The sequence below is a fragment of the Anomaloglossus baeobatrachus genome, unplaced genomic scaffold (genome assembly GCF_048569485.1).
Source record: "Anomaloglossus baeobatrachus isolate aAnoBae1 unplaced genomic scaffold, aAnoBae1.hap1 Scaffold_3219, whole genome shotgun sequence".
Taxonomy (NCBI): domain Eukaryota; kingdom Metazoa; phylum Chordata; class Amphibia; order Anura; family Aromobatidae; genus Anomaloglossus; species Anomaloglossus baeobatrachus.
In genome coordinates this window covers 1-27,597 of record NW_027442613.1, presented here as the reverse complement: position 1 = coordinate 27,597, position 27,597 = coordinate 1, and the positions used below count along the sequence as shown (strand labels likewise).

Sequence of the window (27,597 nt, the reverse complement as noted above, 5' to 3'; positions counted from 1 at the left end):
AATGAAGCATCCAAAATTCAACCGCTCATTTAAACCCTTGGGTGAGACCGTCTCCAATCTGAAGATCCATCTGGTCTCACGCTGCAGAACAGCGCGGTCCCAATCGCTGCCCCTTAATGGTTGTTCAACTTTGTTGATGCCCACAAAAGATAGGACATCCTTTTTACCACCATGCAGTGTATTCACATGCCTAGCCAGACAGGGTTCCCTTTTGTGCTCACCTATACATCTCCTAAATTCCCTGATCGTTTTGCCTATGTATTCCATACCACATACATACGTGGCCTTGTATACAATGCCACGGGACCGACAATTAATGAAGTGACGTATGGTGAACTTTTCCTGGGCAACATTCAAATCAAAAACCTTGGATTGAGCCACATAGGGACACGACACGGATTTTCCACATCTGTAGCAGCCCTTGATATCTAACTTACGCCACGTAAATTGCTGCGGTGCACTGAAGTGGCTGTGGACCACCCTATCTCCAATAGTTTGAAAAAGAGAAGGCTGAGAGGTGACTTAATAGCGGTCTACAAATATCTGAAAGGTAGTCACAGAGGGAACCACCCTATTCTCATTAGCACAAGGAAGTACAAGAAGCAATGAGAGGAAACTTAAAGGAAGGAGATTCAAATTAGACATTAGGAAAAACTTTCTGACAGTTAGGGCAGTCCGAGAGTGGAACAGGCGACCACGGAGGTACTGAGGGCAGTCAGGGAGTGGAACAGGCGGCCACAGGAGGTACTGAGGGCAGTCAGGGAGTGGAACAGGCGGCCACATGAGGTACTGAGGGCAGTCAGGGAGTGGAACAAGCGGCCACAGGAGGCACTGAGGGCAGTCAGGGAGTGGAACAGGCGGCCACAGGAGGCAGTGAGGGCAGTCAGGGAGTGGAACAGGCGGCCACAGGAGGTACTGAGGGCAGTCAGGGAGTGGAACAGGCGGCCACAGGAGGTACTGAGGGCAGTCAGGGAGTGGAACAGGCGGCCACAGGAGGTACTGAGGGCAGTCAGGGAGTGGAACAGGCGGCCACAGGAGGTACTGAGGGCAGTCAGGGAGTGGAACAGGCGGCCACGAAAGTAGTGAGGGCAGTCAGGGAGTGGAACAGGCGGCCACAGGAGGTACTGAGGGCAGTCAGGGAGTGGAACAGGCGGCCACAGGAGGTACTGAGGGCAGTCAGGGAGTGGAACAGGCGGCCACAGGAGGTACTGAGGGCAGTCAGGGAGTGGAACAGGCGGCCACAGGAGGTACTGAGGGCAGTCAGGGAGTGGAACAGGCGGCCACAGGAGGTACTGAGGGCAGTCAGGGAGTGGAACAGGCGGCCACAGGAGGTACTGAGGGCAGTCAGGGAGTGGAACAGGCGGCCACAGGAGGTACTGAGGGCAGTCAGGGAGTGGAACAGGCGGCCACAGGAGGTACTGAGGGCAGTCAGGGAGTGGAACAGGCGGCCACAGGAGGTACTGAGGGCAGTCAGGGAGTGGAACAGGCGGCCACAGGAGGTACTGAGGGCAGTCAGGGAGTGGAACAGGCGGCCACAGGAGGTACTGAGGGCAGTCAGGGAGTGGAACAGGCGGCCACAGGAGGTACTGAGGGCAGTCAGGGAGTGGAACAGGCGGCCACAGGAGGTACTGAGGGCAGTCAGGGAGTGGAACAGGCGGCCACAGGAGGTACTGAGGGCAGTCAGGGAGTGGAACAGGCGGCCACAGGAGGTACTGAGGGCAGTCAGGGAGTGGAACAGGCGGCCACGAAAGTAGTGAGGGCAGTCAGGGAGTGGAACAAGCGGCCACAGGAGGCAGTGAGGGCAGTCCGAGAGTGGAACAGGCGACCACGGGAGGTACTGAGGGCAGTCAGGGAGTGGAACAAGCGGCCACAGGAGGCAGTGAGGGCAGTCAGGGAGTGGAACAGGCGGCCACAGGAGGTACTGAGGGCAGTCAGGGAGTGGAACAGGCGGCCACAGGAGGTACTGAGGGCAGTCAGGGAGTGGAACAGACGGCCACGAAAGTAGTGAGGGCAGTCAGGGAGTGGAACAGGCGGCCACAGGAGGTACTGAGGGCAGTCAGGGAGTGTAACAGGCGGCCACAGGAGGTACTGAGGGCAGTCAGGGAGTGGAACAGGCGGCCACAGGAGGTACTGAGGGCAGTCAGGGAGTGGAACAGGCGGCCACAGGAGGTACTGAGGGCAGTCAGGGAGTGGAACAGGCGGCCACAGGAGGTACTGAGGGCAGTCAGGGAGTGGAACAGGCGGCCACAGGAGGTACTGAGGGCAGTCAGGGAGTGGAACAGGCGGCCACAGGAGGTACTGAGGGCAGTCAGGGAGTGGAACAGGCGGCCACGAAAGTAGTGAGGGCAGTCAGGGAGTGGAACAAGCGGCCACAGGAGGCAGTGAGGGCAGTCCGAGAGTGGAACAGGCAACCACGGAGGTACTGAGGGCAGTCAGGGAGTGGAACAAGCGGCCACAGGAGGCAGTGAGGGCAGTCAGGGAGTGGAACAGACGGCCACGAAAGTAGTGAGGGCAGTCAGGGAGTGGAACAGGCGGCCACAGGAGGTACTGAGGGCAGTCAGGGAGTGGAACAGGCGGCCACAGGAGGTACTGAGGGCAGTCAGGGAGTGGAACAGGCGGCCACAGGAGGTACTGAGGGCAGTCAGGGAGTGGAACAGGCGGCCACGAAAGTAGTGAGGGCAGTCAGGGAGTGGAACAGGCGGCCATGGGAGGTGGTGAGCTCTCCAATGGAAATCTTCAAGTGGAAACTGTGTGTATGTCCAGGATTGGCATCTGCACCGTCGCAGCTACAGCCACAACATTTTGCGCACTCACACCTCTGGACCCCAAGAGCGTCATAGGCTATGTTGTGAGGCGTAATTTTAACCCCTTGAGTTCCAATTTACCAATCAACTTTGCCCCTATCTACATAATGGGGGAAAAGTGTTGGAGGCAAATTGACAGCTCCAGATGTGAACAAGGGGGACTTAAAGAATGAGAGCGATGGCGCCAAAGAGTATATACCCTACAGTTGCTAAGGTGGGGCCCCGACATGGGATACGCACCACACTCGGGGATATAAACACACACACAAAATGCGCCACACGCTACCACGTGCTTGAACACATATACCACCCTCAGCACACATCTCACCACACACACACCAACCTCACCACATAAATCACCCTAAACACACACAAGTCTGGTACATATACCACCCTCAGCACACATCTCACCACACATACACCAACCTCACCACATAATCACCCTAAACACACACAAGTCTGGTACATATACTACCCTCAGCATACATCTCACCACACATACACCAACCTCACCACATAATCACCCTAAACACACACAAGTCTGCTACATATACCACCCTCAGCACACATCTCACCACACATACACCAACCTCACCACATAATCACCCTAAACACACACAAGTCTGGTACATATACCACCCTCAGCACACATCTCACCACACATACACCAACCTCACCACATAATCACCCTAAACACACACAAGTCTGGTACATATACCACCCTCAGCACACATCTCACCACACATACACCAACCTCACCACATAATCTCCCTAAACACACACAAGTCTGGTACATATACCACCCTCAGCACACATCTCACCACACATACACCAACCTCGCCACATAATCACCCTAAACACACACAAGTCTGGTACATATACCACCCTCAGCACACATCTCACCACACATACACCAACCTCACCACATAATCACCCTAAACACACACAAGTCTGGTACATATACCACCCTCAGCACACATCTCACCACACATACACCAACCTCACCACATAATCACCCTAAACACACACAAGTCTGGTACATATACCACCCTCAGCACACATCTCACCACACATACACCAACCTCACCACATAATCTCCCTAAACACACACAAGTCTGGTATTATCCTTCAAAAATAAAAATCTGATTAATAAGCAGCCAAACTACAAGAACAACAAATGTACCATATAGGAAACACGGCAGCCGTCAGTCACATGACCTGTCTATATGTGTATGTGTGAGCTAACATACTGTCAGGGGGGAGGGCTTTCTGTTGCCTAGAGATTTATCAGGCTGCCAATAGCAACCAATCACAGCTTAGCTTCTATTTTGCTACAGTTAATTAATCTGAGCTCTGATTGGTTAACCCCTTCACGACCATGGACGGAAAGATCCGTCCTTGTGCCCTGGGCCTTAACGACCAAGGACGGATCTTTCCGTCATGGCGGAATCGCGGCACCGGAGCCTCCGGTGACTGCAATATGTTAACATAAACCGCAGATTCGGGGAGGAGGGGACCTGTTCCTGACCTCAGGAGGGATGGTGCCTCCTCCCCGGACCTACGGAGGCTGTGATTGGCTGACGAACGCCGCTCAACCAATCACAGCCACTGTAATGTTCCAGCCATTTAAAGTGACTGAAACATTGAAATCCAGCCCTGGACAGTGCAGCTGTAGCACTGGCCATTGGCTGGAGCTGGGTGACCTCACTGGATCACCCTCCCCCAGCTCCAGTAGCTCTGATTGGAGAAATCGATCACAAGGCCGATCTCTCCAATCACAGTGGACCTGTTGCCGGTGAATGCCCCCATCAGCTTCACTTGTCGTCCCTGCAGCACGCCAGCACAGTGAGTCTACACAGTGGTCAGCTACCCGCCCCCTCCCCTGTCACCGCCGTGATGTGTGCTCCTTCCCCTGTCACCGCCGTGATGTGTGCTCCCTCACCTGTCACCCCCGTGATGTGTGCTCCCTCCCCTGTCACCGCCGTGATGTGTGCTCCCTCACCTGTCACCCCCGTGATGTGTGCTCCCTCACCTGTCACCCCCGTGATGTGTGCTCCCTCACCTGTCACCCCCGTGATGTGTGCTCCCTCACCTGTCACCCCCGTGATGTGTGCTCCCTCACCTGTCACCCCCGTGATGTGTGCTCCCTCACCTGTCACCCCCGTGATGTGTGCTCCCTCACCTGTCACCCCCGTGATGTGTGCTCCCTCACCTGTCACCCCCGTGATGTGTGCTCCCTCACCTGTCACGCCCGTGATGTGTGCTCCCTCACCTGTCACCCCCGTGATGTGTGCTCCCTCACCTGTCACCCCCGTGATGTGTGCTCCCTCACCTGTCACCCCCGTGATGTGTGCTCCCTCCCCTGTCACCCCCGTGATGTGTGCTCCCTCCCCTGTCACCCCCGTGATGTGTGCTCCCTCCCCTGTCACCCCCGTGATGTGTGCTCCCTCACCTGTCACCCCCGTGATGTGTGCTCCCTCACCTGTCACCCCCGTGATGTGTGCTCCCTCCCCTGTCACCGCCGTGATGTGTGCTCCCTCCCCTGTCACCGCCGTGATCTGCGCTCTGCTCACCTGTCTCCCCCGTGATGTGTGCTCCCTCACCTGTCACCGCCGTGATCTGCGCTCTGCTCACCTGTCTCCCCCGTGATCTGCGCTGCGCTCCCTCTCCCACCTCTCACCCTCCCCGATCTGCTGCCTCCTTCATCTCCTGTGATCCTGCTGCCTAGATCCATCCTGTAGGGTAACTATCCCCAATCTCACCTCTCACTCCCCTTCCCCCCATCCTCTGCCGCTCCTGCATCCACTGCGCCCTCTCCCATCTGCCCCCACCCTATCCCAGATGCCGCCGTCTCACATTCACAGATGCTCCCTTTATATGCCGCTGCCCCCCCATCTGCCGCCGCCCCATCTGCCGCCCCCCAATCTGCCGCCCCCCAATCTGCCGCTGTTCTGATCCATCCTGTAAGTATTGTTCGTGGCTCTTTTCTAACTATCCCCAATCGCATCTCCCACTCCTTCTCCCCCCCTCCTCCCCCACCTGCCTGCCGCCAAGTGCTGATCAGCTACGTAATTGTTGCTCTAGTTTTTGCTTTTTTGTGCACCCCAAATAAAAAAAACAAAACATGTACAATTAGGTACCTGATCAGCAATCGTCCTGCAGTCGTTCTCGACTTTGGTCAGGACTTCTTTTTTCCATCCCACCTAGTCCCCCCCACCCCCCTTTTTGCAGAACATTTGTGCGTGCGCCCTATTTTTTTTTCTATGCCATGGGGGTCTAGTTTCCAAAATGAGGTCACATGTGGGGGAGCTCCACTGTTTTGGCACCTCAGGGAGTCTTCAAACACAACATGGAATACGCTAATTATCCCAGACAATTTTGCGTTTGAAAAGTCAAATGACGCTCCTTTCCTTCCGAGCCCTGCTGTGCACCCAAACATTTGATTTCCACCACATATGAGGTGTCTGTGTACTCAGGAGAAATTGCACAATACATTTTATGGTGCATTTTTTCCTGATACCCTTGTGAAAAAAAAGCTACCTGGTTGAAGTAACAATTTTGTGGTAAAAAAAAATTTTTTATTTTCACAGCTCAACTCTATTAACTTTTAGCCCCCAGAGGTTCAAAGTGCTCAATAAACATCTAGATAAATGCCATGAGGTGTCTAGTTTCCAAAATGGGGTCACATATGGGGGAGCTCCACTGTTTCGGCACCTCGGGGGCTCTCCAAACGCAACATGGTGCGGCTAACGATTCTAGCTAATTTTCTGTTCAAAAAGTCAAATGGTGCTCCTTCCCTTCCGAGTCCCGTCGTGCGCCAAACAGTGTTTTTTCGCCACATATGAGGTATCTGCGTGCTCAGAAGAATTCGCCCAACAAATTTTGGGGGTTCATTTAATCCTGCTACCCTTGTAAATATGCAATATTTGAGGCTAAATTAACATTTTTGTTGCAAAAAGTAAATGTTCATTTTTTCCTTCCACATTGCTTTAGTTACTGTGAATCACCTGAAGGGTTAATAACCTTCTTGAATGTGGTTTTGAGTAGCCTGAGGGGTGCTGTTTTTGGAATGGTGTCACTTTTGGGTGTTCTGTGTCATGTAGACCTCTCAAAATCACTTAAAATGTGATGTGGTCCCTAAAAAAGAAGGGAATTTTGTTACTTACCGTAAATTCCTTTTCTTCTAGCTCTTATTGGGAGACCCAGACGATTGGGTGTATAGCACTGCCTCCGGAGGCCACACAAAGCAATTACACTAAAAAGTGTAAGGCCCCTCCCCTTCTGGCTATACACCCCCAGTGGGATCACTGGCTCACCAGTTTTAGTGCAAAAGCAAGAAGGAGGAAAGCCAATAACTGGTTTAAACAAATTATCTCCGAGTAACATCGGAGAACTGCAAACCGTTCAACATGAACAACATGTGTACCCGCAAACAAACCAACAATCCCGAAGGACAACAGGGCGGGTGCTGGGTCTCCCAATAAGAGCTAGAAGAAAAGGAATTTACGGTAAGTAACAAAATTCCCTTCTTCTTCGTCGCTCTATTGGGAGACCCAGACGATTGGGACGTCCAAAAGCTGTCCCTGGGTGGGTAAAGAAATACCTCATGTTAGAGCTGCAAGACAGCCCTCCCCTACGGGGAGGCAACTGCCGCCTGCAGGACTCTTCTACCTAGGCTGGCGTCCGCCGAAGCATAGGTATGCACCTGATAATGTTTGGTGAAAGTGTGCAGACTCGACCAGGTAGCTGCCTGGCACACCTGTTGAGCCGTAGCCTGGTGTCGTAATGCCCAGGATGCACCCACGGCTCTGGTAGAATGGGCCTTCAGCCCTGATGGAACCGGAAGCCCCGCAGAACGGTAGGCTTCAAGAATTGGTTCTTTGATCCATCGAGCCAGGGTGGCTTTAGAAGCCTGCGACCCTTTGCGCTTACCAGCGACAAGGACAAAGAGTGCATCCGAACGGCGCAAGGGCGCCGTGCGGGAAATGTAGATTCTGAGTGCTCTCACCAGATCTAACAAATGTAAATCCTTCTCATACCGATGAACTGCATGAGGACAAAACGAAGGCAAAGAGATATCCTGATTAAGATGAAAAGAGGATACCACCTTCGGGAGAAACTCCTGAATAGGACGCAGCACAACCTTGTCCTGGTGGAAGACCAGGAAGGGAGCCTTGGATGATAGTGCTGCCAGCTCAGACACTCTCCGAAGAGATGTGATCGCTACCAGAAAAGCCACTTTCTGTGATAGTCTAGAAAGTGAAACCTCCTTCAGAGGCTCGAAGGGCGGCTTCTGGAGGGCAACTAGTACCCTGTTCAGATCCCATGGATCTAACGGCCGCTTGTACGGGGGTACGATATGGCAAACCCCCTGTAGGAACGTGCGCACCTTAGGAAGGCGTGCCAAACGCCTCTGAAAAAAGACGGATAGCGCCGAGACCTGACCTTTAAGGGAGCCGAGCGACAAACCTTTTTCTAACCCAGATTGCAGGAAAGAAAGAAAGGTAGGCAATGCAAATGGCCAGGGAGACACTCCCTGAGCAGAGCACCAGGATAAAAATATCCTCCACGTTCTGTGGTAGATCTTAGCGGACGTGGGCTTCCTAGCCTGTCTCATGGTGGCAACGACACCTTGGGACAATCCTGAAGACGTTAGGATCCAGGACTCAATGGCCACACAGTCAGGTTCAGGGCCGCAGAATTCCGATGGAAAAACGGCCCTTGGGACAGTAAGTCTGGTCGGTGTGGGAGTGCCCACGGTTGGCCGACCGTGAGCTGCCACAGATCCGGATACCACGCCCTCCTCGGCCAGTCTGGGGCGACAAGTATGACGCGGCTGCAATCGGATCTGATCTTGCGTAGCACTCTGGGCAAGAGTGCCAGAGGTGGAAACACATAAGGGAGCCGGAACTGCGACCAATCTTCCACTAGGGCGTCTGCCGCCAGCGCTCTTTGATCGCGAGACCGTGCCATGAAGGTTGGGACCTTGTTGTTGTGCCGTGACGCCATTAGGTCGACGTCCGGCACCCCCCAGCGGCGACAGATTTCCTGAAACACGTCTGGGTGAAGGGACCATTCCCCTGCGTCCATGCCCTGGCGACTGAGGAAGTCTGCTTCCCAGTTTTCTACGCCGGGGATGTGAACCGCGGATATGGTGGAGACTGTGGCTTCCACCCACATCAGAATCCGCCGGACTTCCTGGAAGGCTTGCCGACTGCGTGTCCCCCCTTGGTGGTTGATGTATGCCACCGCTGTGGAGTTGTCCGACTGAATTCGGATCTGCCTTCCTTCCAGCCACTGCTGGAAGGCTAGTAGGGCAAGATACACTGCTCTGATTTCCAGAACATTGATCTGAAGGGTGGACTCCTGCTGAGACCACGTACCCTGAGCCCTGTGGTGGAGAAAGACTGCTCCCCACCCTGACAGACTCGCATCTGTCGTGACCACCGCCCAAGACGGTGGTAGGAAGGATCTTCCCTGTGATAATGAGGTGGGAAGAAGCCACCACTGCAGAGAGTCTTTGGCCGTCTGGGAAAGGGAGACTTTCCTGTCCAGGGATGTTGACTTCCCGTCCCATTGGCGGAGAATGTCCCATTGAAGTGGACGCAGATGAAACTGCGCAAACGGAACCGCCTCTATTGCCGCCACCATCTTCCCGAGGAAGTGCATGAGGCGTCTTAAGGAGTGCGGCTGACTTTGAAGGAGAGCCTGCACCCCAGTCTGTAGAGACCGCTGCTTGTCCAGCGGAAGCTTCACTATCGCTGATAGAGTATGAAACTCCATGCCAAGATACGTTAGTGATTGGGTCGGTGACAGATTTGACTTTGAGAAGTTGATGATCCACCCGAACGTCTGGAGAGTCTCCAGTGCAACAGTCAAGCTGTGTTGGCATGCCTCTTGAGAGGGTGCCTTGACCAGTAGATCGTCCAAGTAAGGGATCACAGAGTGTCCGTGAGAGTGCAAGACTGCTACCACTGCCGCCATGATCTTGGTGAACACCCGAGGGGCTGTCGCCAGACCAAATGGCAGAGCTACGAACTGAAGATGGTCGTCTCCTATCACGAAGCGTAGAAAGCATTGGTGCTCTGTAGCAATCGGCACGTGGAGCTAAGCATCTTTGATGTCTATTGATGCTAGGAAATCTCCTTGAGACATTGAGGCAATGACTGAGCGGAGGGATTCCATCCGGAACCGCCTGGCGTTCACATGCTTGTTGAGCAGTTTTAGGTCCAGAACAGGACGGAAGGAGCCGTCCTTTTTTGGAACCACAAAGAGATTGGAGTAAAATCCTCGCCCCCGTTCGTGAGGGGGGACAGGGATCACGACTCCTTCTGCTCTTAGAGAGTCCACCGCCTGCAGCAGGGCATCTGCTCGGTTGGGGTGTGGGGAGGTTCTGAAGAACCGAAGTGGAGGCCGAGAACTGAACTCGATTCTGTACCCGCGAGACAGAATGTCTGTTACCCACCGGTCTTTGACCTGTGACAGCCAAATGTCGCAAAAGCGGGAGAGCCTGCCACCGACTGAGGATGCGGAGGGAGGCGGCCGAAAGTCATGAGGTAGCCGCTTTGGAAGCGGTTCCTCCATTTGTTTTCCTGGGGCGTGAGTGAGCCCGCCAGGAATCTGAGCTCCCTTGTTCTTTCTGAGTCCTTTTGGACGAGGAGAATTGGGCCTTGCCCGAGCCTCGAAAGGACCGAAACCTCGACTGCCACTTTTTCTGTTGAGGTTTACTTGCTCTGGGCTGTGGTAAGGAAGAGTCCTTACCCTTGGACTGTTTTATGATTTCAGCCAATGGCTCACCAAACAGTCTGTCTCTAGATAATGGCAAGCTGGTTAAGCATTTTTTGGAACCAGCATCTGCTTTCCAGTCCTTTAACCACAAGGCTCTGCGCAAAACCACAGAATTGGCGGACGCCATAGCGGTACGGCTCGTAGATTCTAGGACAGCATTGATAGCATAGGTCGCAAACGCAGACATTTGCGAAGTTAGGGACGCCACTTGCGGCACTGCTGGATGTATGAAAGCATCCACCTGTGCTAAACCAGCTGAAATAGCTTGGAGTGCCCACACGGCCGCGAATGCTGGAGCAAACGACGCGCCGATAGATTCATAGACAGATTTCAACCAAAGGTCCATCTGTCTGTCGTTGGCATCTTTAAGTGAAGCGCCATCCTCTACTGCGACTATGGATCTAGCCGCAAGCTTGGAAATTGGGGGATCCACCTTTGGACACTGGGTCCAGCGTTTGGCCACCTCAGAGGGAAAAGGATAACGGGTATCCTTAGAACGTTTAGAGAAACGCTTGTCTGGATGAGCGTCGTGTTTCTGGATCGATTCTCTGAAGTCAGAGTGGTCCAAAAAAGCACTTAATTTACGCTTGGGATATAGGAAATGGAACTTCTCCTGCTGTGCAGCTGCCTCCTCTGCAGAAGGGGCTGGGGGAGAAATATCCAACAGCCTATTAATTGCCGATATAAGGTCATTAACCATGGCGTCACCATCAGGGGCATCCAGATTGAGAGGGGCCTCAGGATTAGAATCCTGGTCACCGTCCTCAGTCTCATCACAGAGAGACTCTTCTCGCTGAGACCCTGAGCAGTGTGATGACGTGGAGGGTCTTTCCCAGCGAGCTCGCTTAGGCTGCCTGGGACTGTCATCTGAGTCAGAGACTTCAGCCTGTGATGCTTGAGACCCCCCTGAAGCACGGATTAGTTCCAACTGAGGGGGACCGGAGAGCATAGACACAGCAGTGTCCATGGTCTGAGCAACTGGCCTGGACTGCAAGGTCTCCAGGATTTTTGCCATAGTCACAGACATTTTATCAGCAAAAACTGCAAAGTCTGTCCCCGTCACCGGGGCAGGGTTCACAGGCGCCTCTGCCTGGGCTACCACCACAATAGGCTCTGGCTGACGAAGTGCCACTGGGACTGAACATTGCACACAATGAGAGTCGTTGGAGCCTGCTGGTAGATTAGCCCCACATGCAGTACAAACAGTGTACACAGCCTGTGCCTTGGCACCCTTGCGTTTTGCGGATGACATGTTGCTGCCTCCTCAGAGCAGTACAGGGTGTCCAGCCAAGAAGCGACCTTACAGTGCACTATATAAATATATATATATATATATATATATATATATATATATATATATATATATGGTACCAAGAAAGAAGTACACTAATATATCACTGAGGCACTAGTGGGGCCAGCACTAAAGTGCAGCTTACCACCCGCTTAGGAGCGGTGTGTGGACGCCAGAAATCCCTCTAGTCTGGGTCTCCAGAGCCTGCTGCCTTTCCCCAGCCAGCCGCATGTGTAATGGCTGCCGGCGTCCTTGTGGAGAGGGGGGGCGGGCCCTGGGCGTACACCGACGAAGAGCGGGAAGCCTGCTTCCCCCTGTGCCTAGTGAGAGGGCTGGAGCATGTAAATAAAGCTCCAGCCCTCGGCGCTGTTAATTGAGCAGCGTCTCTCCCCTACCCTGATTGACAGGGTGGGGGCGGGAACGAAGCGGCACTAGGCCGCAGAAGCCGGGGGCTAAAGTTAGAAGCGCCGCCGCCGTAAAAGCGCGGTCGGCGCAAAGTCCCCGGCGCACTACAAGTCGCAGCTGCGCCGCCGCTCCAGGAGCGGTCGGCGCAGTAGTTCCCAACATGAAACGTCACTCAGCAAAGCTGCAGTGACCTAACCCCAGCGCACAGCGCTACTGTCCCCGGCGCACTATAACGCTCAGCAAGCCTGAGAGTGTCCGTGCCTGCCGGGGACACAGAGTACCTGAAAGTTGCAGGGCCTTGTCCCTGAACGGCACTCCCGCTCCAAATCCAGCAGGTTCTATGGGTCTGTGGATGGAGCCCGGCCCCAGGGCTTGGGGGCCGGCAAGATCCCACTTCCACAGAGCCCTCCAGGGGATGTGGAAGGAAAACAGCATGTGGGCTCCAGCCTCTGTACCAGCAATAGGTACCTCAACCTTACAAGCACCACCGCGGGTGAGAAGGGAGCATGCTGGGGGCCCCATATGGGCCCTCTTTTCTTCCATCCGATATAGCCAGCAGCTACTGCTGACTACAAACAGTGGAGCTATGCATGGAATGTCTGACCTCCGCACAAAGCAGAAAACTGGTGAGCCAGTGATCCCACTGGGGGTGTATAGCCAGAAGGGGAGGGGCCTTACACTTTTTAGTGTAATTGCTTTGTGTGGCCTCCGGAGGCAGTGCTATACACCCAATCGTCTGGGTCTCCCAATAGAGCGACGAAGAAAGTGGCTTTGTAAATTTTGTTGTAAAAATGAGAAATTGCTCATAAACTTTGAACCCCTATAACTTCCTTAAATTTTTTTTTTTCCCCCAAATTGTTCTGATGTAAAGTAGACATGTGGGAAATGTTATTTATTAATTATTTTGTGTCATATGTTTCGTTGGTTTTAGAGCATAAAAATTAAAAGTTTGAAAATTACAAAATTTTCTCGAAATTTCCGTTTTTTTCACAAAGAAATGCAAAAAATATCGGCCTAAATTTACCACTAACATGAAGCCCAATATGTCACGAGAAAACAAATCTCAGAATCACCGGGATCCGCTCAAGCGGAGTTATAACCTCATAAAGTGACACTGGTCAGAATTGCAAAAAATGGCCTGGTCTTTAGGGTCAAAATAGGCTTGGGGCTGAAGGGGTTAATATAGGCAACAAAGGACATTCTCAGTATAACAAAGCTTGTGTGAGGTAATAGGATGTCAGTTAGGGTGTGTTGATGGAAAGGCTGATGTCAGTCACACTACCTCTATGTGAGAGGATATAGAAACGGTCAGTTACAGACTATTTTTACCACAATAATGCCTCATAAGAAAAGGAATTCCTTGGCACGAATGTCAGTTGATGCGAAAAGAAAAGCTGCATTATGGGCCAATGAAAAATGTGAAGACCGAGAAACAAGGTGACACCTGAGAACAGCAGCTGCTTCCTCAAGAGCCAATGAACATTCTGAGGAGAGGGAAGCGAGGCTTGCAGACATGAAAACAAGAGCTGCTTCCTCAAGAGCCAATGAACTTTCTGAGGAGAGGGAAGCGAGGCTTGCAGACATGAAAACAAGAGCTGCTTCCTCAAGAGCCAAAGAACTTTCTGAGGAGAGGGAAGCGAGGTTTGCAGACACGAAAACAAGAGCTGCTTCCTCAAGAGCCAATGAACTTTCTGAGGAGAGGGAAGCGAGGCTTGCAGACATGAAAACAAGAGCTGCTTCCTCAAGAGCCAATGAACTTTCTGAGGAGAGGGAAGCGAGGCTTGCAGACATGAAAACAAGAGCTGCTTCCTCAAGAGCCAAAGAACTTTCTGAGGAGAGGGAAGCGAGGTTTGCAGACACGAAAACAAGAGCTGCTTCCTCAAGAGCCAATGAACTTTCTGAGGAGAGGGAAGCGAGGCTTGCAGACATGAAAACAAGAGCTGCTTCCTCAAGAGCCAATGAACTTTCTGAGGAGAGGGAAGCGAGGCTTGCAGACATGAAAACAAGAGCTGCTTCCTCAAGAGCCAATGAACTTTCTGAGGAGAGGGAAGCGAGGCTTGCAGACATGAAAACAAGAGCTGCTTCCTCAAGAGCCAAAGAACTTTCTGAGGAGAGGGAAGCGAGGCTTGCAGACATGAAAACAAGAGCTGCTTCCTCAAGAGCCAAAGAACTTTCTGAGGAGAGGGAAGCGAGGTTTGCAGACACGAAAACAAGAGCTGCTTCCTCAAGAGCCAATGAACTTTCTGAGGAGAGGGAAGCGAGGCTTGCAGACATGAAAACAAGAGCTGCTTCCTCAAGAGCCAATGAACTTTCTGAGGAGAGGGAAGCGAGGCTTGCAGACATGAAAACAAGAGCTGCTTCCTCAAGAGCCAAAGAACTTTCTGAGGAGAGGGAAGCGAGGTTTGCAGACACGAAAACAAGAGCTGCTTCCTCAAGAGCCAATGAACTTTCTGAGGAGAGGGAAGCGAGGCTTGCAGACATGAAAACAAGAGCTGCTTCCTCAAGAGCCAATGAACTTTCTGAGGAGAGGGAAGCGAGGCTTGCAGACATGAAAACAAGAGCTGCTTCCTCAAGAGCCAATGAACTTTCTGAGGAGAGGGAAGCGAGGCTTGCAGACATGAAAACAAGAGCTGCTTCCTCAAGAGCCAAAGAACTTTCTGAGGAGAGGGAAGCGAGGCTTGCAGACATGAAAACAAGAGCTGCTTCCTCAAGAGCCAATGAACTTTCTGAGGAGAGGGAAGCGAGGCTTGCAGATATGAAAACAAGAGCTGCTTCCTCAAGAGCCAATGAACTTTCTGAGGAGAGGGAAGCAAGGCTTGGAGACATGAAAACAAGAGCTGCTTCCTCAAGAGCCAATGAACTTTCTGAGGAGAGGGAAGCGAGGCTTGCAGATAAGAGAAGAAAAGCTGCTTCCTCAAGAGCCAATGAGTCATCTCAGCAGAGAGAAGGCCGACTTGCCACTAAGAGAATTGCTATTTCTTCCACCAGGGCACAGGAAATGGCTGGAGATTTGAAACATGCTGCCTTTTGTTACCTGTCAGACATAAACGATCAGGATTATCCTAAAGTTCAGCAAGGAAAAATGGATGTGGTCTGCATGTAATGCAGTGCCCTGCAATGGAAAGATGAACCGCCAGGTACCGCAAGATAAAACTGCCACCTCTCCTGTCACCACCAGATCCCCTAATGTCTCTGATGACAGGTACCAGTACAATAGCAAAGCATTTCTTGGACATTAGGAAGTACAACTCCTGCTTCCAAATGTCTTCATTTGGTGCAACAAAAGAAATGTTTACAACAGGATTTATGCCGACATTTAAAGTTCAAGGACAGGTTTACCACTCAATTGGGTCATTGCTTCCATTACAAGGAGAAGAACCTCAATTTCTTCAACTCTTCTTCATGGGAAATGCAGAAGCAGAGGCTCAGCGGAGATGCTCTTTAATTCCTAACACGCGCCTTGATATTGTCACTATTTTGCAGCAGTTCCTTCACTCCAACAATCCATATGTTCAACTTTTCAAGACTGCACTTGAATGCATGCCAAATGACGATTACAAGGTTGACATTCGAGCTGACAAAACACTACAAGGTGAACATCAGCGACGTTTCAATGCTCCCACATTTGATGAGGTAGCCATCTTTCTTCAGAAATTGAACAATAGTTTGCAACGGGTAGCAGAAACTCACAGGTCCTATGATGCATTACTTGGCCAATTTAGTTAAATCTGTGTGGAATATCTGTGGTGGTGAAATATATGTTGTGAAATGCTTCTATTAGCTTAGTTTTTGCCTTTTAATAATTACATTTCTATTTGTTTTGTGGTGTTTGTGTGCACAATACATTTTTGTTAATACATTCTATGTTGTTAACAGCAGCTATTAACCCGGGGTTGGACAAAATAATGGAACCACCTGGAAACATCAACAGTTAGTTGAATATGGTGTACGTCCACCTTTTGCGGCGATTACAGCCTCAATTCTCCGAGGTATGGATCATACAAGGTGTGAATTGTTTCCAGAGGAATTTTAGCCCATTCTGCAGTTAAACACCCTCCAGTTCTTTGAGTGACGATGGTGGCGGAAATCGACGTGTCTAACTTGAATCTCTAAAATGGACTATAAATGCTGAAAATGTTGAGGTCTGGGGATTGTGGGCAGAGGAGATGCTCAACTTCATTACAATGTTCCTCGTGCCAGGCTGTAACGATTCCAGCTGTATGAATTGGTGCATTATCATCCTGAAAGATGGCGTTCCCCTCCGGGAACAGTGCTTGAACCATGAGATGCACTTGGTCGCCCAAAATGCCTAAATAATCTGGGCTGTTAATTCTTCCATGAAGGGATATCATTGGCCGGCAGATCTCCACGAAATAGCCCCCCAGATGATCACAGAACCTCTGCCATGTTTTACGGATGGGAGAAGGCAGTCTGGATGGAAGGCTTCTTTCGACTGTCTCCAAACGTACACTCGTCCGGAGGTCGGTAATGGGGTAACCGATGATTCGTCTGAGAATATCACGTATTTCCACTGCTCGAGGTACCAATTCTGGAGGTTTCTACACCTCTCAACACTTGGACACATTTGTCATTGAGAGCAGCAGTTTTCTAATTGCAGCTCTTCTGTGGAATCCAGATTTGTGCAGCTCCCGACGAGCGGTTCTCGTGGACACTGGGTTCTGTAGGTGCTCATTGAGCTCAGCAGTGATTTTCGGAGCCGTGGTCTTGCGATGCTCTCTCACAATTCGCTTTACAGTTTGATGGTCTCTCACAGTCAACCTCGACTTTCGGCCGGACCTGTGCTTTGCTGCGACCGTTTCTCCTTCTCTTCCAAACGCAGTCATTACTTTGTAGACAGCACCTCTGACACGCCGAGCATTCGGGCACTTTCTTACACTAGCGCCTGCCATACGAGCAACAACAATTTGGCCTCTTTGAAAATCCGAGAGGTCTGCCATTGTATCAGGCTCTCATCAATGTTCTTACAATTCTGCAAAACAAACAGTTCATTTACATACACACATCACAAATAATCAACTGCAAAACATTAACATGTCACGGTCTGTATGTTTATAACATGTGCGAAGATTATGACGCCAAAACGTTAGGTGTTTCCATTATTTTGTCCAACCCCGGAGACCCATTTATAAATGGGTCTCCATATTAGATATTTTTTGGTTGAGCACCTAGAACATGATTATATTACCCACAGATACAGTGTGATATCCTGACCAGCGATGCACAAGCCTTGCCTATATAGTGTGATAAGCAGGGGCATTCTCCCATTCCACACCTGAAAGATCCGTCACTAACACATGGTCTGAAGTCAGGAGACCGAGGGGATGACTTCTGCAAAGCTGAGCTGAAGTCTTACAGTGGAATTCAGGAGGTGACTTCTATACACACCTTATGCTTTTCCTTCTATATCCCCCCCCCCCCCCCGGAAGTGGAGTCCATGAAAACAACAAGAATTTTGTTGATTGTTCTGATTATTATTATTATTGATTTCTAATATTATAATGGATACAAAATGATGGAAATTATGTTTATACTTGATATGTACTTCACTATTTGAACACAATTGATAAGTTCTTTCAGGTTAAGACTGATCTTATTTTTCGATCTATGTTTTACTTGATGATTGTGTTTATTTAAAAAAAATTCCAATATAAACTATTGAAACATAAAAAGACGAGCGAGAAAGAGCCATGAGCCAAGACTAGATGGGCCGATCCAGCTTCTCCTGACCACAAAAACCTCCATGGAGCTTGAGGGAAAACCCATCTGGATACACAGCAGTCACTGTAAAGAGTCATGAGAGTCACAACACACATAGTGCTGGACTATCTCACATAGGACCTTATGGGAAATCTCCAGATTGGGGCTGATATATGGGAAATAGCCAAAATAAGGGAACAATGGTTACAGGAACACGACGCAAACAAGGAGTCATGGTGGGAGAAACATTCTCTGTCCTGAACCAACCAGTTACTTTAAGTGGGTGATTTTCATGGATAACTCACACCTGTATGTAACTGGTATTGTTCTCTTTGTTGGTATTTGTACCCGTAAAATTACTACTCTGTTATATAAAAAGGTAATCAGATCCATGTGTAAGGGGAATCCTGTCAGAGACCTTCTGCTCGTACGATACGGAAACGGGACAAGAAGAGATCCGTTAGTGTTGTGATATAATTATGTGCATCCAGGTAGGGAACTGAGGTGTAGCAGCGAAGAAAGTCCCGAGGACGCGGGGAGCGCACTCCTATATATCTCCCCATATACCCAGAATCTGAGGACGCGGCGAGCGCGCTCCTATATACCTCCCGATATACCCAGAATCTGAGGACGCTGGGAGAGCGCCCCTATATACCTCCCCATATACCCAGAATCTGAGGACGCGGGAAGTGCGCTCCTATATATCTCCAGATATATCCAGAATCTGAGGACGCGGGAAGTGCGCTCCTATATACCTCCCAATATACCCAGAATCTGAGGACGCGGGAAGTGCGCTCCTATATACCTCCCGATATACCCAGAATCTGAGGACGCGGGAAGTGCGCTCCTATATACCTCCCGATATACCCAGAATCTGAGGACGCGGGAAGTGCGCTCCTATATACCTCCCGATATATCCAGAATCTGAGGACGCGGGGAGCGCGCTCCTATATACCTCCCCATATACCCAGAATTAGTCACAAAAGGGGGAATGTGAGAGGATACAAGCCATTCTGTTCTTCTAGAAACCATCTTGTCTTATAGCTGAATGATGACATAGGGCTCATAACACTGATGGGTGGGGAAGTTTCATATTTCTACACACCCCTGCGGCTCTTATTGGTGCATAGTTGAGATGGACAAGGCCTTTCCCTGTGACCTGATATAAACTGGTCACATGTAGAAATAAAGGAGAAAGCGATGAGTCCACCACAGATGTGTGCGCTGTAGTGATTTTCCAAGCTCTTGTTCCAGAGGCAGAGAAGGCGTGGAGGTCACTCTCACGATCATTGGTGGAGTCTTTGCCACGCTGGCGATTCTTCCATCCATTCGAGTGGTCCGTCTTCTTCCCAGTCTCTCTGGCATTGGAGATGGTTGTAGCTCAGCAGCCGATCATTGGCGGAGTCTTTGCCACGCTGGCGATTCTTCCATCCATTCGAGTGGTCCGTCTTCTTCCCCGTCTCTCTGGCATTGGAGATGGTTGTAGCTCAGCAGCCGATCATTGGCGGAGTCTTTGCCACGCTGGCGATTCTTCCATCCATTCGAGTGGTCCGTCTTCTTCCCCGTCTCTCTGGCATTGGAGATGGTTGTAGCTCAGCAGCCGATCATTGGCGGAGTCTTTGCCACGCTGGCGATTCTTCCATCCATTCGAGTGGTCCGTCTTCTTCCCCGTCTCTCTGGCATTGGAGATGGTTGTAGCTCAGCAGCCGATCATTGGCGGAGTCTTTGCCACGCTGGCGATTCTTCCATCCATTCGAGTGGTCCGTCTTCTTCCCCGTCTCTCTGGCATTGGAGATGGTTGTAGCTCAGCAGCCGATCATTGGTGGAGTCTTTGCCATGCTGGCGATTCTTCCATCCATTCGAGTGGTCCGTCTTCTTCCCCGTCTCTCTGGCATTGGAGATGGTTGTAGCTCAGCAGCCGATCATTGGCGGAGTCTTTGCCACGCTGGCGATTCTTCCATCCATTCGAGTGGTCCGTCTTCTTCCCCGTCTCTCTGGCATTGGAGATGGTTGTAGCTCAGCAGCCGATCATTGGCGGAGTCTTTGCCACGCTGGCGATTCTTCCATCCATTCGAGTGGTCCGTCTTCTTCCACGTCTCTCTGGCATTGGAGATGGTTGTAGCTCAGCAGCCGATCATTGGCGGAGTCTTTGCCACGCTGGCGATTCTTCCATCCATTCGAGTGGTCCGTCTTCTTCCCCGTCTCTCTGGCATTGGAGATGGTTGTAGCTCAGCAGCCGATCATTGGCGGAGTCTTTGCCATGCTGGCGATTCTTCCATCCATTCGAGTGGTCCGTCTTCTTCCCCGTCTCTCTGGCATTGGAGATGGTTGTAGCTCAGCAGCCGATCATTGGCGGAGTCTTTGCGACGCTGGCGATTCTTCCATCCATTCGAGTGGTCCGTCTTCTTCCCCGTCTCTCTGACATTGGAGATGGTTGTAGCTCAGCAGCCGATCATTGGCGGAGTCTTTGCCATGCTGGCGATTCTTCCATCCATTCGAGTGGTCCGTCTTCTTCCCCGTCTCTCTGGCATTGGAGATGGTTGTAGCTCAGCAGCCGATCATTGGTGGAGTCTTTGTCATGCTGGCGATTCTTCCATCCATTCGAGTGGTCCGTCTTCTTCCCCGTCTCTCTGACATTGGAGATGGTTGTAGCTCAGCAGCCGATCATTGGCGGAGTCTTTGCCACGCTGGCGATTCTTCCATCCATTCGAATGGTCCGTCTTCTTCCCCGTCTCTCTGGCATTGGAGATGGTTGTAGCTCAGCAGCCGATCATTGGCGGAGTCTTTGCCATGCTGGCGATTCTTCCATCCATTCGAGTGGTCCGTCTTCTTCCCCGTCTCTCTGGCATTGGAGATGGTTGTAGCTCAGCAGCCGATCATTGTCTGCATTTCTTCTTTATAAGTTTTACCTTCTCCCATTAACTTTAGAATCAGTTCTTCTGGACAATGTCTCCAACGCCCCATATTTCTCAGGCTTCAAGGAGAAACGCAGGTACATGTGCCGGCTTCACCCTTATATAAGGGCCCCCTGATTCACCCCTGTGTCTTCACACAATGACTGACCGCACTAATGTAACTCCACACTGCCATTATTCTCAACAAGTCACTACACAATACACAGAATCCTGCAGATGGTGACTGCCGAGTCTGGGGGGGCTGAAGTGCCGGACATGTGGTGACTGCCGAGTCTGGGAGGGCTGAAGTGCCGGACATGTGGTGACTGCCGAGTCTGGGGGGCTGAAGTGCTGGACATGTGGTAACTGCAGAGTCTGGGGGGGCTGAAGTGCCGGACATGTGGTGACTGCAGTCTGGGGGGGCTGAAGTGCCGGACATGTGGTGACTGCCGAGTCTGGGGGGGCTGAAGTGCCGGACATGTGGTGACTGCAGTCTGGGGGGGCTGAAGTGCCGGACATGTGGTGACTGCCGAGTCTGGGGGGGCTGAAGTGCCGGACATGTGGTGACTGCCGAGTCTGGGGGGTCTGAAGTGCCGGACATGTGGTGACTGCCGAGTCTGGGGGGCTGAAGTGCCGGACATGTGGTGAGTGCCGAGTCTGGGGGGGGGCTGAAGTGCCGGACATGTGGTGACTGCAGAGTCTGGGGGGGCTGAAGTGCCGGACATGTGGTGACTGCAGTCTGGGGGGGCTGAAGTGCCGGACATGTGGTGACTGCAGAGTCTGGGGGGGCTGAAGTGCCGGACATGTGGTGACTGCAGAGTCTGGGGGGGCTGAAGTGCCGGACATGTGGTGACTGCAGAGTCTGGGGGGGCTGAAGTGCCGGACATGTGGTGACTGCAGAGTCTGGGGGGGCTGAAGTGCCGGACATGTGGTGACTGCCGAGTCTGGGGGGGCTGAAGTGCCGGACATGTGGTGACTGCCGAGTCTGGGGGGGCTGAAGTGCCGGACATGTGGTGACTGCCGAGTCTGGGGGGGCTGAAGTGCCGGACATGTGGTGACTGCCGAGTCTGGGAGTCTGGGGGGGCTGAAGTGCCGGACATGTGGTAACTGCCGAGTCTGGGAGTCTGGGGGGGCTGAAGTGCCGGACATGTGGTAACTGCCGAATCTGGGGGGGCTGAAGTGCCGGACATGTGGTGACTGCTGAGTCTGGGGGGGCTGAAGTGCCTGACATGTGGTGACTGGAGAGTCTGGGAGTCTGGGGGGCTGAAGTGCCGGACATGTGGTGACTGCCGAGTCTGGGAGTCTGGGGGGGCTGAAGTGCCGGACATGTGGTAACTGCCGAGTCTGGGAGTCTGGGGGGTCTGAAGTGCCGGACATGTGGTAACTGCCGAGTTTGCGGGGTCTGAAGTGCCGGACATGTGGTGACTGCTGAGTCTGGGGGGGCTGAAGTGCCGGACATGTGGTGACTGCTGAGTCTGGGGGGGCTGAAGTGCTGGACATGTGGTAACTGCCGAGTCTAGGGGGGCTGAAGTGCCGGACATGTGGTGACTGCCGAGTCTGGGGGGCTGAAGTGCCGGACATGTGGTGACTGCCGAATCTGGGGGGCTGAAGTGCCGGACATGTGGTAACTGCCGAGTCTGGGAGTCTGGGGGGCTGAAGTGCCGGACATGTGGTAACTGCCGAGTCTAGGGGGGCTGAAGTGCCGGACATGTGGTGACTGCCGAGTCTGGGGGGGCTGAAGTGCCGGACATGTGGTGACTGCCGAATCTGGGGGGGCTGAAGTGCCGGACATGTGGTGACTGCTGAGTCTGGGGGGGCTGAAGTGCCGGACATGTGGTGACTGCTGAGTCTGGGGGGGCTGAAGTGCCGGACATGTGGTGACTGCCGAATCTGGGGGGGCTGAAGTGCCGGACATGTGGTGACTGCAGAGTCTGCGGGGTCTGAAGTGCCGGACATGTGGTGACTGCAGAGTCTGGGGGTGCTGAAGTGCCAGACATGTGGTGACTGCAGAGTCTGGGGGGGCTGAAGTGCCGGACATGTGGTGACTGCAGAGTCTGGGGGGGCTGAAGTGCCGGACATGTGGTGACTGCAGAGTCTGGGGGGGCTGAAGTGCCGGACATGTGGTGACTGCAGAGTCTGGGGGGGCTGAAGTGCCGGACATGTGGTGACTGCAGAGTCTGGGGGGGCTGAAGTGCCGTACATGTGGTGACTGCAGAGTCTGGGGGGGCTGAAGTGCCGGACATGTGGTGACTGCCGAGTCTGCGGGGTCTGAAGTGCCGGACATGTGGTGACTGCCGAGTCTGGGGGTGCTGAAGTGCCGGACATGTGGTGACTGCAGAGTCTGGGGGGGCTGAAGTGCCGGACATGTGGTGACTGCAGAGTCTGGGGGGGCTGAAGTGCCGGACATGTGGTGACTGCAGAGTCTGGGGGGAATAATCGGGTCACTCATATTGGACCGCTGTTATTCTGAACACTGCTGTAGTAGTCTCTCCAGCATCATCCAGAAGACTCCTTAGAGGAAACGTGTGCCAGCACCAAACACCCCCCCCCCCCCCGCGTGCCAGCACCAAACACCCCCCCCCCCACACACACGTGCCAGCACCCAACGCCCCGCGCGTGCCAGCACCAAATACCCCCCCACGCGTGCCAGCACCCAACGCCCCGCGCGTGCCAGCACCCAACCTTATGCGATAAGACAATCCCTACCATCCACTGTGTGCTGGCGTAACAGCGTCTGCGGTGTGAGCGCACTGTAGCCCCACTCTCCAGCCCTCCATGGTTGTGTCTTCTGGACCCAGGAGCTGGCTGCAGCTCATCATTAGAGAGATAGTGGAGTGCCTCATCTGCTCCAACATTGTCATCTCTTCTCCCTCACATTCCCTGTCCTCACCACCATCATACATAGTCACACACAGTGATAAGGTCTGTAAGGCACGGTGGAGAATAACACAAGTGCCCCCACTCACCCGCCACACAGCGATCAGGTCTGTAAGGCACTGTGGAGAATAACACAAGTGCCCCCACTCACCGGTGATGCACATGGTGAAATCCCCCCCACAGCTGACTTGTTGCACAGATTTGCCCTGCAGCTTCTCCACGTGCTTCGGTTGTCGGTACGAGGCGCGGTCCCCATGCCCCAGCTGTCCATGGAGCTTGGATCCTCCCTGCATATTCTGGGGGCAAGGAGATATTTTGCCTCAGCTACAAGCAAGTATGGCGACTTTTACTGTTCATCACTAGTGGCACTCACCACCCAGGAGTACAGCTCCTTCTCCACTGTCACCACTGCAAAGTGAGCATCTCCGGCACACACCTGCCGGGCGCGGCACCCTCCCTTAAACACATCCAGCTTCTGAGGAGTGGACTTTCCACCTCCCCACACGTATACTTCACTACTGCGGGATGTCACCACTGCAACAGGGGCCTCAGTCACAGTGCCGGGCCTTCACAGAGAGCAGAGACAATAAGTGGCAGAGTCAGGAGTGAGGCGCCGGCCTCCATCTATATCCTCACCTGGGCCTCTTGTTGGACTTGTTGAGGAGAGATACTCGTTCTTCCATATCCCTGTAGAGAAAAAAATAGAAATTTCATCACCCCTCACATTCAACCCGGCCCAAACCCACCCGGAAATGCCGGCCCAAACCCACCCGGAAATGCCGGCCCAAACCCACCCGGAAATGCCGGCCCAAACCCACCCGGAAAAATGCCGGCCCAAACCCACCCGGAAAAATGCCGGCCCAAACCCACCCGGAAAAATGCCGGCCCAAACCCACCCGGAAAAATGCCGGCCCAAACCCACCCGGAAAAATGCCGGCCCAAACCCACCCGGAAATGCCGGCCCAAACCCACCCGGAAAAATGCCGGCCCAAACCCACCCGGAAAAATGCCGGCCCAAACCCACCCGGAAAAATGCCGGCCCAAACCCACCCGGAAAAATGCCGGCCCAAACCCACCCGGAAAAATGCCGGCCCAAACCCACCCGGAAAAATGCCGGCCCAAACCCACCCGGAAAAATGCCGGCCCAAACCCACCCGGAAAAATGCCGGCCCAAACCCACCCGGAAAAATGCCGGCCCAAACCCACCAGGAAATGCCGGCCCAAACCCACCCAGAAATGCCTGCCCAAACCCACCCAGAAATGCCTGCCCAAACCCACCCGAAATGCCAGCCCAAACCCACCCAGAAATGCCGGCCCAAACCCACCCAGAGATGCCTGCCCAAACCCACCCAGAAATGCCTGCCCAAACCCACCCAGAAATGCCGGCCCAAACCCACCCAGAAATGCCGGCCCAAACCCACCCAGAGATGCCTGCCCAAACCCACCCGGAAATGCCTGCCCAAACCCACCCGGAAATGCCTGCCCAAACCCACCCGGAAAAATGCCTGCCCAAACCCACCTGAAATGCCAGCCCAAACCCACCCAGAAATGCCGGCCCAAACACACCCAGAAATGCCGGCCCAAACCCACCCAGAAATGCCTGCCCAAACCCACCCGGAAAAATGCCTGCCCAAACCCACCTGAAATGCCAGCCCAAACCCACCCAGAAATGCCTGCCCAAACCCACCCGGAAATGCCGGCCCAAACCCACCCGGAAAAATGCCTGCCCAAACCCACCTGAAATGCCAGCCCAAACCCCACCCAGAAATGCCTGCCCAAACCCACCCGGAAATGCCGGCCCAAAATACCTCCGACGTCGGCTCAGCACCGGCCGCTCCAAGATCTCATCCGCACTCGGCCTCAACTCCGGGTCCTAAAGCAAAAGCCAAGGAAACAGAAGGTAGAAGCAAAATCCTAAGCTCAAGAGATTTGCCGCAGACACAGGCGCACCCCAGCCATCATCTCCTAGGAGTACACACTCACCTGCCGCAGACACAGGCGCACCACGCCCATCAGCTCCCAGGAGTACGCACTCACCTGCCGCAGACACAGGCGCACCATGCCCATCAGCTCCCAGGAGTACGCACTCACTTGCCGCAGACACAGGCGCACCACGCCCATCAGCTCCCACGAGTACGCACTCACCTGCCGCAGACACAGGCGCACCACGCCCATCAGCTCCCACGAGTACGCACTCACCTGCCGCAGACACAGGCACACCACGCCCATCATCTCCTAGGAGTACACACTCACCTGCCGCAGACACAGGCGCACCACGCCCATCAGCTCCCACGAGTACGCACTCACCTGCCGCAGACACAGGCACACCACGCCCATCAGCTCCCAGGAGTACGCTCTCACCTGCCGCAGACACAGGCACCCCAGCCATCATCTCCTAGGAGTACACACTCACCTGCCGCAGACACAGGCACACCACGCCCATCAGCTCCCAGGAGTACGCACTCACCTGCCGCAGACACAGGCGCACCACGCCCATCAGCTCCCAGGAGTACGCACTCACCTGCCGCAGACACAGGCGCACCACGCCCATCAGCTCCCAGGAGTACGCACTCACCTGCCGCAGACACAGGCACTCCAGCTATCATCTCCTAGGAGTACACACTCACCTGCCGCAGACACAGGCGCACCACGCCCATCAGCTCCCACGAGTACGCACTCACCTGCCGCAGACACAGGCACACCACGCCCATCAGCTCCCAGGAGTACGCTCTCACCTGCCGCAGACACAGGCACCCCAGCCATCATCTCCTAGGAGTACACACTCACCTGCCGCAGACACAGGCACACCACGCCCATCAGCTCCCAGGAGTACGCACTCACCTGCCGCAGACACAGGCGCACCACGCCCATCAGCTCCCAGGAGTACGCACTCACCTGCCGCAGACACAGGCGCACCACGCCCATCAGCTCCCAGGAGTACGCACTCACCTGCCGCAGACACAGGCACACCACACCCATCAGCTCCCAGGAGTACGCACTCACCTGCCGCAGACACAGGCACACCCCGGCCATCAGCTCCCAGGAGTACGCACTCACCTGCCGCAGACACAGGCGCACCACGCCCATCAGCTCCCACGAGTACGCTCTCACCTGCCGCAGACACAGGCACACCACGCCCATCAGTTCCCAGGAGTACGCACTCACCTGCCGCAGACACAGGCGCACCACGCCCATCAGCTCCCAGGAGTACGCACTCACCTGCCGCAGACACAGGCGCACCACGCCCATCAGCTCCCACGAGTACGCTCTCACCTGCCGCAGACACAGGCGCACCACGCCCATCAGCTCCCACGAGTACGTACTCACCTGCCGCAGACACAGGCACATCACGCCCATCAGCTCCCAGGAGTACGCACTCACCTGCCGCAGACACAGGCGCACCACGCCCATCAGCTCCCAGGAGTACGCACTCACCTGCTGCAGACACAGGTGCACCCCAGCCATCAGCTCCCAGGAGTACGCACTCACCTGCTGCAGACACAGGCGCACCCCAGCCATCAGCTCCCAGGAGTACGTACTCACCTGCTGCAGACACAGGCACACCCCGGCCATCAGCTCCCACGAGTACGCACTCACCTGCTGCAGACACAGGCACACCACGCCCATCAGCTCCAGGAGTACGCACTCACCTGCTGCAGACACAGGCGCACCACGGCCCATCAGCTCCCACGAGTACGCACTCACCTGCTGCAGACACAGGCACACCACGCCCATCAGCTCCCAGGAGTACGCACTCACCTGCCGCAGACACAGGCGCACCCACGCCCATCAGCTCCCAGGAGTACGCACTCACCTGCCG

General features: G+C 53.6%; 1 protein-coding gene across 1 annotated transcript in view; it reads right to left on the bottom strand.

The window, feature by feature from the left end:
• The window catches only part of NEK9 (NIMA related kinase 9), a 69,543-nt gene extending 42,031 nt beyond the window's left edge, over positions 1–27,512 (bottom strand). Inside the window, exons 1-5 of the mRNA XM_075332413.1 lie at positions 27,213–27,512; positions 25,586–25,650; positions 24,414–24,464; positions 24,151–24,343; positions 23,929–24,073 (exon numbers count right to left, since the gene is read on the bottom strand). Coding sequence (XP_075188528.1) covers positions 23,929–24,073; positions 24,151–24,343; positions 24,414–24,464; positions 25,586–25,650; positions 27,213–27,512 — 754 coding nt within the window. The remainder of the gene's footprint in view (positions 1–23,928; positions 24,074–24,150; positions 24,344–24,413; positions 24,465–25,585; positions 25,651–27,212) is intronic.
• Between the last annotated feature and the right edge of the window lie 85 nt (positions 27,513–27,597).